Below are 19,242 nucleotides of genomic sequence, written 5' to 3' on the forward strand. Positions count from 1 at the left end.
CTAAGAGGTATGAATAAACAAAGCTTATAATAGAGAGTAGATTATTCAATTGGGAGAAAATTATAGAATGAAAAATATAAAAATTTGTGTTAAAAAAATTGTGTTTGTGGTAAATGTTTTCAATCAGACATTTCTAGTACATTTCAAAATAAACTACAAAGGAATGGCTGGAAACAATAAATTACAGGTGTCATTTTTGAAGAAGAAAGACTAAATTTATCTTGCAATCAACACAATCCTATTTGTAAGCTTTCAGGGATCTTTTTGTCTTCACTGATGTTATAATGGCGCACTGCCCTCTGCTGGTTATCAGATGTAGTGATTTATTCTTTTATCGTGAAGTTCATCTAGTAATAGACAAATGTATACTAAAGAATGTTGTTTTGCACATGAAAATAAAAATGACAAAATTCTATAATTTTCTTTTCGTTAAGTATTTTATTTAAGTCACAATCTTCGTATACAAAACCAAAAATGTGAATTCTTGTAATATGTTAAAATGATTTTAATCACGTCAATAAGACTGTGAAAAAATAAAAGTCTAAGTCATGTATAAAATATTATGGATAAAATATTAGATGTTACATTGTGATCTGGATCTATGAATAACATCACATTGTGCTATCCTTTGATTAGTTTAAAATAATAATTATAACAATAATAATAGTAATAATAATAATAATAGGCAAAGGAGAGGCGCAGTAGGTAGTGCTGTCGCCTCACAGCAAGAAGGTCTCAACGACTCAGTTGGCGTTTCTGTGTGGAGTTTGCACATACTCTGTACGTTAGCGTGGGTTTCTTCCGAGTGCTCCAGTTTCCCCCACAGTCAAAAGACATGTGGTACAGGTGAATTCAGTAATAGTGTCCATAGTGTATGAGTCTGAATGAGTGTGTATGGATGTTTCCCAGAGATGGGTTTCAGCTGGAAGGTCATCCGCTGCGTAAAACATGTGCTGGATAAATTGGTAGTTTTTTCCACTGTGGCGACCCCAGATTAATAAAGGGACTAAGCCGAAAATAAAATAAATAAATAAATAAATGAATAAATAATAATAATAGTAATAATAATAATAATAATAATAATAATAATACTGAAAAGACTTTTAATTAATCTACCATATCAATATATTGACAAAGCATATGTTACTAACAATGATTACATTATTCACTAAAAAAACAGCACTTCGTGCTAAAACTATTCCCTTATTTTCCAAATTGTCCTCGTGAATCTCCGCTGGATGACTTGTAAAAGCTTGAACCACACCCAAAATATTGCATTTCTGTCATTTATAATCTCACTCACAATATTAATCCAATAAATGCAACGTAAAATTCTACAAAGGGTTTACTACACTTGCTAAAATATAGCCTTCTGTCAGCGATGCATGTTATAAGTGCAAGCATTCACCAGCAGATCTCTTCCACACATTTTGGATTGTCCTAAATGATTTGATTATTGAACTACAATATTTAAACTTTCAAAAGATACGTTCAACATTGATCTGGATACATATCTGGCCATTTTTGGGTTGCCAGTAGATGCTAACCTTTCAGTAGTGGTTGTCATGACTGTGTATGAACACCAGATGCCACTGTAGTTCGCCTGCAACTCCCTGCGAACTACAGTGGTGAAAGAACTACATATCCACAAATTCTTTCGTGCATACACCCGGTCTTTCATATACACTGATTGCAATCACAGCTGTCTCTGTTTCCCCTTTGATTACCTGGACTATATAATCAACCATTCCACCTCTGTTTGTTTGTTCGTCGTTTGTCTTTGTCAGTATTTTTGTTCCTGATTCCAGTCTGTATCCTGTTATTCTTGTTAAAGTCTAGTTCAAGTTTAATCAGTTTGAGTTGCTGGTTTGTTTATTTTGTTACTTTGTTACTTTTATTTTTGTATTTTTGTCACTGTCACTGCACAATACATAAATTAAACTGCACTTGGATTCTACTCCCGTTTTTGTTCCTGTTGTGATCTGCATAACGTGACAGTGGTCTGAAAAACGTTAGTCTTTACTACTTTACTAGCAAGACGTCTTATCCTGTAATGTGGAAACATGTCTCATTTGATGCATGGATGAAGAAGTGTATCACTAGTTCTTTAAAGACCTAAAGACAAGTTTAGGTGCTCCTTTTAAAATGATCTGCTGGCTACTCTCTTGATTCTTTAACAGAGCAATAATACACAAATACATATTTCTTTCTTTTCAATTTGAATTATTTATCTTTTATATATATATACATACACACACACACACACACATAGTTTGTCACACAACCAGCGATCGCTTCCCAGAGGATCGCTGGCTCTCACATGAACTCTCATGACTACATTTCCGCATTTCCCAGGACTACATTTTCATACATGCACTGCTCCCAATCACGCACGCCTGCTCATTCATCTATCCTGATTGCAATCACCAGCTGGACCTTGTTCACAGACTGATATCACTCCATTCATAAGCCACTCATTCACGCTTCCAGTTTGCCGAGTCTTGTTTGCATTTTGTGACATTACAACGCGTTTCCCTGTCTTGTTTCTCCGTGTCTTGATCCTAGCCTTGTACCCTTGTTATCCTGTTTAGCCGCCTGCCTTTCGACTTTTTGCCTGTTTAAACGTTTATGATTCTGGAATACCTTTATATACCCGTTTGCACCTGATGACTACTGCTTGCCTGACATTGAATAAACCTGCACATTGGATCTTACCTAATGTTGTCCTCTGTCACTCCACCCAGTCGGTTACACAGTTGAATTTAGAATTATTAGCGCCCCTGTTTATTTTTTTTTACCCAATTTCTGTTTAATGGAGAGAGGATTGTTTTAGCACATTTCTAAGCATAATAGTTTTTAAAAACTATTTCTAATAACTGATTTCTGTTTTCTTTGCCATTATGACAGTAAATTATATTTTACTTGATATTTTTCAAGACACTACTATCCAGCTTAAAGTGACATTTAAAGGCTTAACTAGGTTAATAAGGTTAACTAGGCAGTTTAGGGTAATTAGGCAAGTTATTGTATAACGATGGTCTATTCTGTAAACTATCGAAAAAAAAATTGCTTAAAGAGGCTAATAATTTTGTCCCAAAAATGGTTTTTAAAAAATGAAAAACTGCTTTTATTCTAGCCGAAATAAAACAATAAGACTTTCTCCAGAAGAAACAATCAGACATACAGTGAAAATTTCCTTGCGCTGTTAAACATCATTTGGGAAATATTTAAAAAAGAAAAAAAAATCAAAAGGGGGCTCATAATTTTATATATATATATATATATATATATATATATATATATATATATATATATATATATATATATATATATATATGTGTGTATATAATTATACAATGAATGTTGTAATTGATATTCCATGTAAAAAAAAAACAATAAAAGAAATTTATGTAAAAAAAAAAAACAATCACTCGATCATGCTATTTTAACAAATGTGTATTCTAGAAAATAAAAATGTAGACTATATTATTTGCACAAAATGCCAAATACTAAAAAAGATGGTCTGAGATTTGTCATGTTAACCCCTTACCTGGAGTGAGAGCTTTCACTGCATAATCCTTTACAGATTGTATAAATGACCTCTAATATTCCATAAGATTGATGTATTCTGAGGCACATTATGTGAAACTTACATTAGAAAAAAAAAAACACAGATCAAAATTAGACAACACCACCCAGTTATTTGTGTTAATCTGGCAACCTGTAGTACTTAAATATCTTACAAACTCTATTTAACTGGCAGCATAACTTAGCATTTTTCACTGATTTGCTATAGATTCTGAGTCATTCTAAAGTGACTGAAACCCTACACCAACAGGTAGTCCAGATGAAGGCCAAATAGATTACCCTTTCTGCCATAGCACTTTGGTCATTGAAAATCTGGGATTTTTACAATTTTTTTGTCTTCATAATGTCACAAACTCATCAAAGTCCCCCAAAAAAGCCTGGTCATCCACGAAAGACAATTGCACGAGAGGACAGGACAAAGTGGAGAATATCAATAAATAATAAGGTCACCATTGTATTTGATGCTCTTCAGTTCACTGCTGAACACAGTAAGAATCTGTGTAAAAAGGATGTTGGATCAAGAGCCATGGGAACAGAATGAAGCTGGTGACGCAAGTACCAGCATCACCTCCACCACACCAGTCTCGAGTTCTATGGAGAAGCAGACAGAGGTCCAGGCCTGAAACATGTGATATGTGTTGGATTTTGACTCAGATTCCTGTTAGGGCTTGCCACTTATATTTTGATTTACCTTTTATTTTTCATTTAAACATTGAAAACATTTGTAGCTTCTGTACTACTAAATGACTAGGAAGCTTAGCAATTTTAGTGCAATGTGTATCTTAGCATACAGTTGTTGTAACTTCTTCAGCTGGGTAAGGATTTACCTCTAAGCTGGAGATGGCAAACCACCTTTATCCGGTGGAGCACCATGGCCTCGGATTTGACCTCGGAAGTGCTAATTAACAGCATTGTCAATGGTCGTTCAAAGTCTAGAAAAAGAAAACATTGTTTAAACCTTCCATGTGAATTTAGTGGCAACTGTAATTATAAGCAACTCCATTAACACCTTTGTGCACCAAAAGACTATAAAAGCAAACTTGTTTGCTTCCACATTAGATCAGGTTGTACATTTTCTACAGGCAACACCACACTTGTCTGTTGCACTGCTGACTCGAATGGAAATACAGATTGGAATGACATGAAGGTGAGTAATTAATAACATATTGACATTTTTAGGTGAATAACCCTTTAGCAAATGAAGTATAAAATGTCGGTCTTCTCCAGACAGTTCTGATGACAAAATTAAAATACCTTCCCCTCACTACCATTGATGTCATATGCATGGCAGTTATGGCAATTAGCAAATATTTTTGATAGATTAAAATACCACAGTCATTCTGTGGTCTGCAATTCCTCATCCAGGCATGTTAACGTCTTTTCAAGCTCATGTGTCATACGTCTTTTAGAGAAAACATCAGACCATTCTTTCTCACTCCATCGGTGGTAATTGGGGTCTCAGTGGGCTGCACAATGAATTGATTTGCACTATTATGTGTTGAATGCATCTCCAGCTAATTTGGAGCAAGTCCAAACCTTTTGTTCGGTATAAACACATGGAATAGAAGATGTGCAAATTTCCAAGGGATTACTGGTTAGCCTTTTCCGGCTTATGCTCAATTTATAAAACCATGATGAAAAAACAAGGTAATTGAATACAATAATTTATCATTGATGCTTTACAAGTTTAACACCAGTAGCTATATTAAGAAATAATGCCAAATGGTACAAAAACAAACAGAAAAACCTGTCTCTTTACATTCATTGGGACTTTTAAAGGTAATCTAACCTATCCAGTTTTTATGGATTGTTTTACATTTTGCAAATGTTAATAAGAATAAGACAATAAAAACATTTTGATATCAATCTGCACGTACTGTGATCAGCAGTTATGCCCATTTTTGAAGGCTCCTGTAAATTCATACTGTGAAAAACAGGGTGAAAAAAAAGCTTTCTTTGATCTAATTCAATTTAATCAATTGATGGTAATGGTTCACATCAAAAGTTTATTACCTGAGCAATGATAAATATATAATTTGCCTTAATCAATATTTTCTATGTCCATGAAAAATCTTTTAAATAATCTGGTACAAAGCATATTTGTCTTGTTGAAGAAAGTCAATTGATTATTTAAATTTTCTTTTGATCTAAACAAAAAGATATAGCTTCAAATGGGTGGTCCACTATGATATCATATTTTCAATTTTAGTTCATGTGTAATGTAAATGTGTGAACATAAACAACAACTCTGAATGTAATATGCTCAAAGTTCAATGCAAAGGGAGACATTGGCTTTTACAGAGTTAGCTTAGCAAAGCCTACAGCAAACAAAATTTAGGGACTACAAACAAATAAATCTGGGCTAGTGAGATCACAAACACTTCGGATTACATGCATTCACCATGCGCATACACCCCGTGCAGCAACTATAATGTTATAGTACTAAAAGCTAAAATGCCGTCTAAACGCCACCATTTCCACAGAGCTTGTTCTGTTTCTGGATTTGGGCTTCCAAAGTACATGACACAAAGAGAGAAGTGTTTGCAATTTAATTTTAATTATGGTCCAGAAAATGAAAAAAAAAAAAAAAAAGATATAGCTAGCATTTGACAAAAGAGAGCTTCCAGAATCTCTCCTAGTTCAGCGCTAGACTCAGCTAAAACTCCTCCAACCATATTAAAAGAAGCTGTGGATTGTAAGCCACAACCTGTAAGCATTTTGATTTGCTAAAATTGACCTATTACATGCACAGTTTCTAGTGTTAACGGTATGTTGTAGCAAGGATGTAAACAAGGATGTATTATTTAGCCTGACATGTTTACTGTTCCAAAATATTTTAAATGTTTCCTAAAATAAAATATATTGTTTTCAAAGGGGAAAAAGCTTTTTGTTTATTTAGACATTTAAAAAGAATATATTTCAGAGCAGTATCACAATACTATGATATTTTTTTATCCAAGGTTATCATATCGTCAGAATCCTGGCCCATGTCTTTTGCTCACTAATGTAGACATATCAATTTTTCAACACTACCTACCACGATAACCTCCCATTTCACAGGCAGGGCTTAAGGCTAGTCCCAGACTTAATTAACTGAAAATAGTGATATATCTATTGAGTTGCCTTGCAGTAATATGTTTTCTGTATTAAGTTGTTTTTATTTTATTGTATCATCCAATTAAATACATTTAACTGAGGCCTAATCCTGGCTTAAACTTTTAAAGTATTAAAAAGAGGGGTTTAAGTATTAAATCATAGTGACTTGTCATTTTCTGGTGCATTAAGAAGCCTAAGACGCCATTGGTTGCTATGAAACACTGAAGAAGGTCATTAGCGAATGAATAAAGGTTAATGCTGCTGGTGGAGTTAATATATTAAATATGCCAAGCTGTGAGTGCATTATAAGGAATGTCTTTGTGATTATGTTGATTTGCACGTGCCCAAATGTATAAAAAGCTTGTGATGTTCCCGGGCTTCAGTGACCGATTGTAAGATGTCCTACTTCGCTCTTCTTTCTTTAGCCCTCGGCATCCTGAGCAGCTTCATGCTAAGTGAAGTTACGGCTCTCAGATTGCCACTTTCAGGTGAAAGAGATCTTAATGGATTTACATGGGGACAGTTTTCAGAGGTAAGAGCTCTATTTCTTATAGGGCTTTCTTTATTTCATCCTTTATAAAACTAAATCTAGAACTAAACGTTTAATTATGCAAAGGAAAGGTTTACTCAAAATAAATATGTGCTCGTCATTTACTCATCCTTAGGTTGTTTGAAACCTTGGAGTTGTTATTTTTGTGTTAAATACAAAAATTTATTTTTTTTAAATGCTGGAAACCTGTAGCTATTGACATCCATAATTGGAAAAACAAATGCTATAGAAGTCATTGGCTTCCTGTTTCTAAGAATATTCTGTATATATATTTTTTGTTCAACATAAGAATTAAACTCAAACAAGTTTGAAAGATGAATGGGGGGGCTAATAAATGACAAAATTTTGGTGAGTTATCCATTTAACTGAAGGTCGCTGGTTCGAGCCTCGGCTGCAGCTCAGTTGGTGTTTCTGTGTCGAGTTTGCATGTTCTCTCTGCGTTTGCATGGGTTTTCCCCACAGTCCAAAGACAAAGACATGCAGTACAGGTTAACTGGGTAGGCTAAATTGTCGGTAGTGTATGAGTGTGTATGGATTTCCCAGAGTTGGGTTGCGTCTGGAAGGGCATCCGCTGCGTAGAGCATGTGCTGGATAAGTTGGCGGTTCATTCCGCTGTGGTGGCCCCGGATTAATAAAGGGACTAAGCCAAAAAGAAAATGAATGAATGAATGAATGCATATTACAACTATAATAAAGCGACAGAAAATTCAGTCAAAAGTTCTGAAAAATGTACGGACCATTTCAATTCGGTGATGTCAGAACATTTCCTGCTTGTCGTGAAACTGTTTTATAACTGTAACAAGTGCCGATTCAATCATAATATAACATTGAAAGAGGTGTCATAACATTATTTATCAATTTCTGGACCTCTTGGGATTTTCGGAAGCTATAAAAATTAAAAATGTAAAACAGGAAATACATTAGGACCATTGTCGTTGTTTGCATCCCTTAAAATTGTCTATAACTATTTTACTATTGTTGTTGTAAAAGGTGACTGTCTTTTGGACTTTTTAAGACCTAAACTGCTGTCTGAGTACATTTTATAAATGAAAATGCTAAAAATGAAATCATACATTCATAAAAAAATCATATTTGTTGAAATTATGGGCAAATCCTGTTGGGTTAAGACTTTGATGTTTGTCTATATTTTACTCAAATTTGAGTTGAGACAGCAATTTTCGGTGTGTAATGTAAACAAGTGCAACTTTTTGATCAACAGCAAGTAATATCAGCACATTGAAAAAAAAATCTGGGTCACACTTTATTTTGGTCCCTTTTGCACATTTTGTTGACTAAAGTTACATTGTAACTACAAGCCAATTAATTCTCATTTCAGTATTAGTAGACTGTCTGCTTCATATCTGCTGATACTGCTCCTTCAACATTTATTTGACTATAAGAAAATTTGCAAGTACATGTCAACTTACACTAACAAGTTAACTCTAACTCTACCCCAAACCAACAGCCTAATTCTCTTCTAATCTGTTGAAAATTAGTTGTGTTAAAGCGACCATCAAAATAAAGTGATAACAAAATCTGTAACAACTAAGAATGTTGACCATTATCCTTTTCTATATCTCAAAGAATGCTCAAGAGATTCCCCGCAGTCTGGAGATTCAAGACTTCACTCTTAATGTGGCCCCAACCAGTGGTGGTGCGAGTTCTCCAACCATCCTACGTCTTCATCCTATAATACCAAAACCAGCTCACCTGCATGCAAACCTCCCTCTTCGCTTTGGACGAGATGCACAGCCAGGCACAGGAGACCGAGCTCCCAAGTCTACCATCAACCTCCCTCAGCGATTTGGCCGCTCCTGTACCATGTGTGCACGGTCGGGGACCGGACCCTCAGCCACCCTCCCGCAGCGGTTTGGCAGGAGGAACATTTTTGCTTTAGATCCTTTACGAGCTTTGGCTTTGTACACGCGCACACCTGAATCACCATCATTTCCAAAAGAAAGGTAAACATTCTGATAAAGTTTATGGGTTTATTTTACTGCATATGTTTATATTGTTTGATACAAATCATAATCAATTAAATAAAATGTTTTTTAATTAACTTTTTATTTTATTGTTTTAATAGTCTATCTTTTCTAATACTTCTTGCTTTTTTTCTGCAGGACTCAAGTCCACGACTACATGTTTGAAACAGTAGAAGATTCAGAAGAAACTGTCAAAAACACAGACTACACAGCTTTAGACTAACAAAGCCCCAAAAACGGCAATGGGTCGAGATGTTTTGTTGATGGTTTTTATTTATTTCGTTTCCCTTCATGTATTTCCATCTGTTCTTGCCTGCTTGTAAATTGTTTGAGTAAAGTAAATTATGAATAACATTCTATGTGGGATGTGTTATTATAATACAAAATACTACAGAAATGAGATTACCGAATGGAAATATTAGCATCTCCTGCTTCTCACCTTTATCTCATGTGACAAACACTCTAATACGCTTAAAGTTGTCTTCACTATGTTTTAACTTTTTTCCATCATGAAGGAATCTGGTGCTCTGACATTTGTATCATTCAAAGTTTCATAAGATCTCATAAATGTCTCAAAATGTGCTCAGTCCATTCTCCTAAGCAAAGGAATCTGGTACTCTCATATATGTCTCTATCGTTTCATAAGAGATCTATCTAATCAAAATCTCAACATGTTCTGAGTAATTTCTCCAAAAGTCTGAGTCTGTCTTCTCCAAAACTTCATAAGAGATCTCATCAACGTCTCAACATCAGAAAATGTGCTCAGGTTTTTCACTCTTTAATGCACCCAATAAAGGAAATTTGAGCATACCTAGGCATAGTCAAATACATATGTTCGAAAATGAGTTTTCTTTACAACTGTAAGCAGCAGTATCTTAGCTGCAAGTCTTCAAAACCCCTGCAGAAAACCAGACACAGCCAAGAGACAGCTTTGACAAGAATTAGGCCCAGCCGATCATACGTGGACTAAACCATAAAAAATAGAACAAAAAAATCATTTTAAAAAGACAACTGATTGCATTTAATAGTAACGCAGAAAACTTTTTTCATAACATAAGAATTCATAAGAATGTGAAACAAAACACATCTACTGACAAAACAAAAATGTTCAGTGAGGGAACAAAAACAAAACACCAGACCCTCTTCTCACATTGACACAGGGATTAGTGTTTTCTACTCTATGGAATACCACTTTCAAAATGGACTAAACCACAGGAAAAAAAATAGGATAATAATAAAAGTAAAAACAACCACACACACAAAAAAACCCCATAATTTTACGGTTTATGTTCGGCAACTGGGGTGCTGAAAAAAAGGTAGAATAACAGTTACATTACAGAATGTTAAATAATGGATATATAATAACAGAAATTTCCCTAAATTTACATTTCTGGTAAATTTCTGTAATTGAATATCTGTTATTTTATGGTATATTTCTGTAATTTAACGGCTGTTATTTTACGTTTTATAAACCGTAAAATTATAAAAAAAAATTTTACAGTGCATACACTTTCGCATTAACACAAGCTTACAGCCAATTTTGTTTACCCAATTCACCTATAGCGCATGTCTTTGAACAGTGGGGAAAAACCGGAGCACCCAAAAGAAACCCACACGAACACGGGGAAAACATGCAGACGTCACAAAGAGAAATGCCAACTCGAGGCGACAATACTAACCACTAAGCCACCATGTTGCAATAATAATGCCATTATTAATATTAATATTTTTTTTATTGTTTATTAAAACTGTATTATTTAATTATAAAACTTGTGGAAAACACTCACCAGTTCTTATCTCCTGTTTTCTTTTGAGTTTTAGCACATTTTCAAGTTGGGACAGGATCAGTTTAGGGCAAGTGATCAGGTAAATTGGTTGATGTGATTATGTCAACAGGTGATTGTAATTATGATTTGGTACAAAAGCAGCATTCATGGAAGGTTTAGTCCTTTAGGAGCAAAGATGGGCAGAGGATTGCCAGTTTGCCAACAAATACATAAGAAAATTATTGAAATGTTTAAAAACAAAGTTCCTCAAAAAAGATAGGATATTTCACCTTCAACAGAGCATAAGATAATAAAAATAAAGGAATCTAGAGAAATTTCGGTGCATAAAGGACAAAGGTGCAAGCCTAAGCTAAACTACCATGATTTCTGATCCCTCAAGCGGCACTGCATCAAGAATCCTCATTCATCTATAAGCGATATCACCGCATAGGGCTTCTTTGACTACTTTGACAAACCATTGTCAAGTACCACAGTACATAGTTACATCCACAAATGCCACAGTTAAAACTGTACTGTGCCAAAAGGAAACCCTATGTTTACAGTGTCCAGAAGCGCTGTCAACTTCTCTAGGCTCTGAGGCATCTGGGATGGACCATCACACAGTGGAAACGTGTACTGTGGTCAAATCAATCAATAATTCAAGTATTTTTTTGGAGAAATAGACGCAGTGTGCAAAGTTCGAAAGCCAGGGTCTGTCATAGTCAAGTGCCATGGGCAAAGGCAACTTGCACTTCTGTGATGGCACCATTAATGCTGAAAAGTACATAGAGATTTTGGAGCAAAGTATGCTGCCTTTCCCATTCTGCACACATTACAAGGTCCTGGCTGTGAAGGAAGAGGATACTGTTTCTAGACTGGCCTGTCTGCAGTCCTGGCCTTCAAGAATCCTCCAATAGAGAATGTGTGGTGCATATTTAAGTTCAAAATGTGACAATGAAGACCCTGTATACTGTTGCCCACCTTAAGACTTGTTTGCAGTAAGAATGGGAGAAAATACACCAGAAACACTTCATCGCTTGGTGTCTTTAGTTTGAAATTGTATTTTAAGTGTAGTGCAAAAGAAATAGCAACATTACAAAGTAGTAAATGCTTTCCTGTTCCAACTTTTCTTGACATGTGTTGCAAAAACCAAAAATGGAATGTTTATTTTGAATAAATAAATAAATAAATGTATTAATTCATTCATTTTCTTTTTGGCTTAGTCCCAAAATAAATAAATAAATAAAAATCATGAGGAACACATTAAATGATGCTTGTTGTATTGTCTGCAATGAAAAAAGAAATCAAAGTAAATTTAGAAATTAATAAATTTTTCCACTTTTTAGTTCCAACTTATTCTGATTTGGGGTTGTACACTGAAATTGGCTTAGGTAAGTGCAAAAATTGTTAAGCTCCATAATTGTTGGAATGTTCCATAATTACAAGCTCATTTAGAACCCTATGTTTTACAGAATAAATGCTCTGTTTTGACCTTATTTGGAAGGGTCATGAGTATTAATAAGTTCTTCTCTCATGCTCCAGTTGGAGCTCTATATGGCTCTGGTTAATGCAGCTCACGTCTATAATATTCACACAGCGTGATGTAAACAAACAAAACATACAGTTAAACAAACATACAGTTAAACAGACCTTATGCCTCTTCGGGGGGTGCTGAATAAATTTGCAAACCATTTTTCACAAGTTTTTGATTCTGACAAGCTGTAAAAACTTAAGATCGTAAAGCTGGAAGCTTATACTGCTATTCTGAGCCTATAATCAGAAACAGAAAGCAGTTGAAGGATGACATGTTTAAATCAATTATCCATCAAAATTAATCTGGATCTATAAAAGTTATTATCAACAATGATATAGAGAAAAAATCTCAAAGCCTTAAAGAAGGCAAAGTTGCTTAAATTACATTTAAATGTGCAAGTCGTAGATTAAAGCATCCTAATATACTGTACAGAAAATCTTAGTTGTAACAATATGCACCACTATGAAATTGAAAACTGCATTTTTTACTGTATGAAGCTACCGGTGTGTGGAAAAAGCTGAGTTAAAGCCATTCTTACTGGTCAAAAGTTACCTATCCATTTTATTTCCTGAACAAAGCATTGTCAGACATGAGTGAAATACCAACCCACAAAACCAGCTCAACCAACAGCAATCCAAAGGTAGAGAAGTATTAACATGCAGTTTTCTCTTCAAGCCATGACAAAAAAGTACATAGATCTTACATTCAAATTCCTAAATGTCATTGTTGGGTTCATTACAACTTAGCTGAGGTTATAAACTGTCAAACATGAGTTACATGAAAAGGAAATCATGAATAGATTAACTGTGTATGTTGAATGGCACATGTTACTGTGAAACAAATGGCAGAGATGTGTATTGGAGGTGTGAGGAACTCTGACTCGAGGACTCCAATGCTTTTTAATGCACTCACTTTACCCCACCTCTAACCCTACCAGTCACAGTGACGTCACTCACTCCATTGAGTGCATTGTGTCTGACATTGCATCGCTGAGTGATGCAATCTCAGCTTGCATCATAAAGGCTGCATCCAGGTACTATTGAAATTATTAGCCCCCCTTTGAATTTTTTTCTTTTTTAAATATTTCCCAAATAATGTTTAACAAAGCAATAAAATTTTTACGGTATACCTGATTTCTTCTGGAGAAAGTCATAATTGTTTTATTTTGGCTAGAATAAAAGCAGTTTTTAATTAAAAAAAAAAAAACAATTTTAAGGTCAAAATGATTAACCTATTTAAGCTACATTTTTTCAATCTTCTACAGAACAAACCATTGGTATACAATAATTAGCCTAATTAGCCTAACCTGCCTAGTTAACCCAAATAACCTAGTCAAGCCTTTAAATGTCACTTTAAGCAGTATAGAAAAATCTCTGTCTTGAAAAATATCTAGTTAATTATTATTTACTCTCATCGTGGCAAAGATAAAATAAAACAGGTGTTTTATTTGGATTGGCTTTTGTTCACCAGGAGCTCATACTAATTTACATGTGAATGAGGAAAAAAGGGTGACTGAGGCTCATGGTTTGATCTTTCCTTTGTTTGTTGTGGGCATATTCAGTTTTTCATTCTACGGCTCCCTAAATTATATTAAAATGGGAGAACGAGACTTAGAAAAAGGAAAGAAGATTTTTGTTCAGAAATGCTCTCAGTGTCACACTATTGAGATTTGTGGCAAACACAAAGTTGGTCCAAACCTATATGGGCTCTTTGGTCGCATGACTGGTCGAGTTCACCGGGTTACAGCTACACAGAAAACCACATGGAGAAGGGTGAGTGTGTGAAAGAAACACAGAAAGTGTCTACAGTCATACAAATAGGTATATTCACATATAAAGAGAGCTTTCGGTTTTAACTTGGATGTTTGTGCATTGCTTTGCTTGATCAGGTATTATTTGGAAGGAAGAAACACTTTTGGCAGATTTTTACAGAATCCTAAAAGGTACATTCCAGTGACCATTATGATCTTTCCTGCATCCGTAGGAAGGAGGAAAGGGTATATGTGATAGAAAATTTGAAAAAATCCTTCACTTAAACCATTTTTGTTTCTCAAACACTGTGATTATTACTAATTTATCAATGGCAACATTCCATAATATTTACTGATTACAGTTTCTGTATATTGCACTGGTTCCCTGTTGGAATTATATGCATTAGTATACTGCATTAGTTTAGTTTCGGATGAGCTATTAAGGCGCATTTTTATATTTTGGAAATGTTCCCTGAATTGATTACCTCTGCAGGTAAATTTTGATAATGTATTCCATCATTTATTTTGTAAATGTGTCCTGATTTGAGGAACTGCAGGTTCATCCATTTCTAAATTTCAATAATAAAGGAAACTGAGTGCCCAGCTAGCAAAATTCATGTGGCTCAAATTCGGCCCACACCAGACACTTACATCCGGCCCATATACCGCATGGAATGATGGCACTTGGGTGGTCTGCTCCTGTTTGCTAGATCTGGGCCACAATTAAGCCATAGCAGTATCACTTATCAGCCAGAATTCAACCCAATGAACCATAACTGACCCTTTTCTGGGCCAAAATTTGCTTTTATTCTGGCTCAGATCTGGCGTACACCTTACACATGCTGGGTGTGGCAAAGTACAACAATCCCAGCATGCATTGCAGTATGACTATATTCTATAGCTTACTGATGCTCCAGTTTTCATTATTTGCTGTTGATTTTGCTGTTTATGTTGACGTTGTTGATTTTGTCACTTTTAATGTCCTTTTTGTGATGCTTGTGTTTTGTTTATTTTGTTAATTGTCACCATTGTTGAGGTTCATACGCTGATTATTGATGTCTCCGTGAGCAGCAGTTGAATCATAGATTTTTTTTTTTAGCTTTTAAACATTCATAAACCTGTGGCATGTGCAAGCATGTTATTAAGTTACTTCTAATAATGAATTAAACATTGGTTAACATCAGTGAATTATATTCTTTCATCACAGCTTGTGCCTCACTTAATTTTATAGTTTTTTTAATTTGGCTTGTTTGCTGTAATGAATAAACTTTTCAAGCAAAGTTCTTAAAAGTTACAGCAGCCCAAAAGAAAATTTATATTAAGAGGTTCAGGGCTATGAGCCCAACTAAAGCAAACACTTATCTCTATGATGATAACTTTAGTCTATGTGGTCCATATATGTTTTAAGATAACTGTGCCACGTTTGCCATATCTTCTCTGGGCCACTATTGGCTAATGGGTGCATTAGCCAGAGTTTACTGTGCCGAATATTTGCCAAACTGGCCCACATATGTCTTAAGCTAACTGGACCACATTTGCACTTACATGTGTGAGCCAGACCCAGATTTTATATCCGTTTCACCATCTAATACTATCTTTTAGAAGTGTTTAGATGTGGTTAAACTGTTTTGTATGTTGTGGACACTGAGTGAAGCCTGCTGCAGCTGCTGGACAGTCTCTACAGCACACAGAGCTCCATATCCTGCTTCATCAGCACATGATTTTCTGCCTGCATAGTTTATACCTGTCTGTACTTTGTTCTGTTTCTTCATTGTTTGTGATTCTTGATTTATTTTACCAAATGTGTCTGAAACTAAAATGTAATGGAAAAAAAGCATTTTCAATATTTTTGAATACTATATGTTATTAATTTACACAGTCACAATTATAAAATGAATAGTACTAATAATAGTAGTAATAGTAATACCAGAATGGAAAAAATACATTTAATCAAAATAACCCAATACATTGGGTTAAATTATATAACCCAATGCATTGGGTTAAATAACCCATAGTTGGGAAGGTGCTATAATAACCTATAATTGAGTTATATGTTGGAGTATTTTAACCCAACTATTTTAACAGAGTATGAATTTGAATATTTGGCACCCTTTGCCATTGTACAGGTGGGCCACATTCAGGCTCACATTCATTTTGTCTGGGCCAAAGGAATACCACCAGTGCTGTATAACTTCCTAAAGTGGCTCATATTCATATGCTATCTGGGTGAGATAATCACATTCAACCAGTTTACTGAAATAGCTCAAAGGTAAATCTTATGAACACATATGTATATACACAAGGCACAACATTTTAACTGTATTTAAAAAAAAAGAAAAGAATAACAATGAAACAAGAAAGAGTAACAAGGATGCATATGGGGACAATTTTTTGTAATACATATGTTTAGAGAACAACTGTGTCAACAATCATATAAACATAGACATAACGTATGTAATACCAAAGACTCTAGAATACACAAGACATGTCACTCGTATCCTTTTGAATGTGGAAAAGTGTAACAGTCAATATAGGGAATCAAGCCCCGTCTACTAGTACAGGAGCCAATCAACGATCGCTATATGGTGAATAAATCCCGCCTTCTATGATACTCCAGAGGAGGGGCTCAGACCAGAAGTGAGATTCTGCAGATGTTGTGTGATTTAGATGAAAATTAAATGAAATGAAACTAAAGAGACAGTAGTCGTTTAATCTTATTGGTGATTCCTATTACAAAATTCAATCGTAAGCTTGGCAAGCAGTTTTGGAGAGTTTGATGATTCCCCATTCAGACAGAATGCCCGAGCATGCCCGAGAGGCGTTTCAAAGATGGCTGCCAAGTGAAATGACTTGCCTTAAAGGGACTTTGGTAATATTAATACAATAATGTGTACAGTACTGTAAAACTGTATACTGTAAAACTGTACAGTTATGTGACTATTTATTTTGTTAAAATTGATAAGCCAATTCCAAGGTCATCAAAACCTGGCCATAATATCATCAGGAAAAACTAGCAGAGTACACTGTTAGATTGACAACATGGCATAACATTGTTATCAATTGTCAACAATGAAAAAGGGATTTGTCATTCTGAATGATGCATATATTCACTTTTGAGATATAAACTAAGAAATGTTTGAGCAAGTTATTTATTATATATGAAGCTGTTTGTGCAAAACTGGAGATTTGCGCTCAAAAATATGATTAAAAGCATTGTTTACTCACCTTGAAGTGATTCCAAATTTCAGAGTTTCATTTTTATGTTGAACTTAAACTAAAATTGGTTGAAGAATGCTGTAAACAGGTAGCCACAGGCATCCATGGAAGCTTTTGGTTTCCAATAATACAAATTGGAACAAATGGAGGGTGAGTAGATGAAACCAGTTTTTATTTTTGGGTCTACTATCCCATGCCGTAAGGACAGTTCATCCAAAAAATTTAATTCTGTCATCATTTATTTACCCTTCACTTGTTCAAGTGACCTATTTGAGTTTGAACACACTGTTGAATGCAAAAGAAGATATTTCGAAGAATGCTGGGACCCATTTTTTCCTACTATAGAAAGTTGATGGATCCCAATACTCTTTAAAATATCTTCATTTGTGTTCAACAAAAGTAAAAAAAAAACATGAGGGATAGTAAATGAGGTAATTTTCATTTTGGGTGAACTCTCCCTTTTCACTACTGCATCTATCAATTCTCCACTTGACCACCAGAGTACGCTGTTTCCTTTGTAATAGTTCAGGGTTACTAACACCCGTTCACTCTTTAAGTCACATGTTCAAAATAAGAAATGGATGAGAATTTTCATTGACTGCTTTGTATGTTTATAAAATGTGTATACCCTAAGGTTTTTAATTTTGTATATACCTACAGTGTGTATTGTTTTACCTATATGTTATTTAACTATCTTATAAAATGCCACACATTTGCTATGCAAATTAGCCTATCACTAAGTTGTTGATGAATTGTAGCCTATGTGTTTAGCGTTACTTTTTAAACGAAACTTTTATGTTATGACTTTTAATGAAACAGTGCATTTGTGTCAACCACTTAATAAAAACAAAGCAGGGATGTATTTGCAGTAGGAAATGTAATTAATATTCTGAATTAGACCTATTTAATTAAAGTTGCTTAAACTTCTACAATAACATATCATTAGCATAGAGAAACGGGGAAATGACATATCAGTGAAACCAATGTGTCATATTTTCCGTATTCTCTACTTGCCCACCGTCATGGGAAAACACTGGTTTCACCGCTCAGAGTTTTCCCAGAGCTGACAACATGACGTCTATAACACTTCAGTGATGTGCTCGAGTTGTGTGATTGTTTGTCTTGTCTGTGTGGTTCTTATTTAAAACATACTGTACCTGAATCAGGTTGACTGGTTTGGTACATTCCATTGAAGGGAGGATTCCCTTTCTAGTAGATGGGTGTTGGCATGAACTAAAGCCTTCGTTGTTAAGGCAACCCTGGGATAATATGCAAAGAAGCACATTTGTCTAACATGAATTAATCATACCATAGCATCGTGCTGATATGCTGTAGATGGGATTCCCTCTTCAAATGCAGTCCTCACAATTCAGATGGATATAAGGTGATTATTCCAAGCTAGTAAATGATTCAGTTTAATTAATTTAGAGATGGATAGATATATAGATTAGACAGACAGACAGACAGACAGACAGACAGACAGACAGACAGACAGATAGATAGATAGATAGATAGATAGATAGATAGATAGATAGATAGATAGATAGATAGATAGATAGATAGATAGATAGATAGATAGATAGATAGATAGATAGATAGATGAACTGATTACCTGTGTGTACCAGAATTACATAATAGTTTCTGTTCTGTTTTGTTTTAAAATGCCATATCTTGATTGGCTCTGCGGTGGAATTTCATTGGTTTCCTAAACATCAATCATCGGATGCCCCGCCTACGACTACTCACCTCACCGCGGAACT

At 34.8% G+C, this 19,242-nt stretch overlaps 2 protein-coding genes and 1 long non-coding RNA gene across 4 annotated transcripts in view; 2 read left to right on the forward strand and 1 right to left on the reverse strand.

Annotated features, from left to right (window-relative positions):
• Positions 1-3,447: 3,447 nt before the first annotated feature.
• LOC147832540 (uncharacterized) lies at positions 3,448-19,130 on the reverse strand. 2 transcript variants are annotated; one of them, XR_015516728.2, is made up of 4 exons: positions 19,095-19,130; positions 18,792-18,880; positions 4,416-4,520; positions 4,024-4,179 (listed from the first exon to the last, which is right to left on the reverse strand). It is a non-coding gene; the product is annotated as an uncharacterized LOC147832540 (long non-coding RNA). The 2 variants fall into 2 exon arrangements; XR_015516727.2 differs by lacking the exons at positions 18,792-18,880; positions 19,095-19,130 and adding an exon at positions 11,004-11,056 and having other exon boundaries at positions 3,448-4,179.
• Positions 7,063-10,033, forward strand: npvf (neuropeptide VF precursor). Its single transcript, NM_001082949.1, is given in 3 exon segments — positions 7,063-7,216; positions 8,819-9,195; positions 9,355-10,033. Coding segments are annotated over 3 exon segments (597 nt in total). The 5' UTR covers positions 7,063-7,081; the 3' UTR covers positions 9,440-10,033.
• The window catches only part of osbpl3a (oxysterol binding protein-like 3a), a 104,997-nt gene continuing 104,481 nt past the window's right edge, over positions 18,727-19,242 (forward strand). The window contains exon 1 of the mRNA XM_087294367.2: positions 18,727-18,866. The gene's annotated coding sequence lies outside the window, so the exon portion shown is untranslated. The remainder of the gene's footprint in view (positions 18,867-19,242) is intronic.

Source organism: Danio rerio, chromosome 19, assembly GCF_052040795.2.
Source record: "Danio rerio strain M-AB ecotype USA chromosome 19, GRCz13ab, whole genome shotgun sequence".
NCBI lineage: Eukaryota > Metazoa > Chordata > Actinopteri > Cypriniformes > Danionidae > Danio > Danio rerio.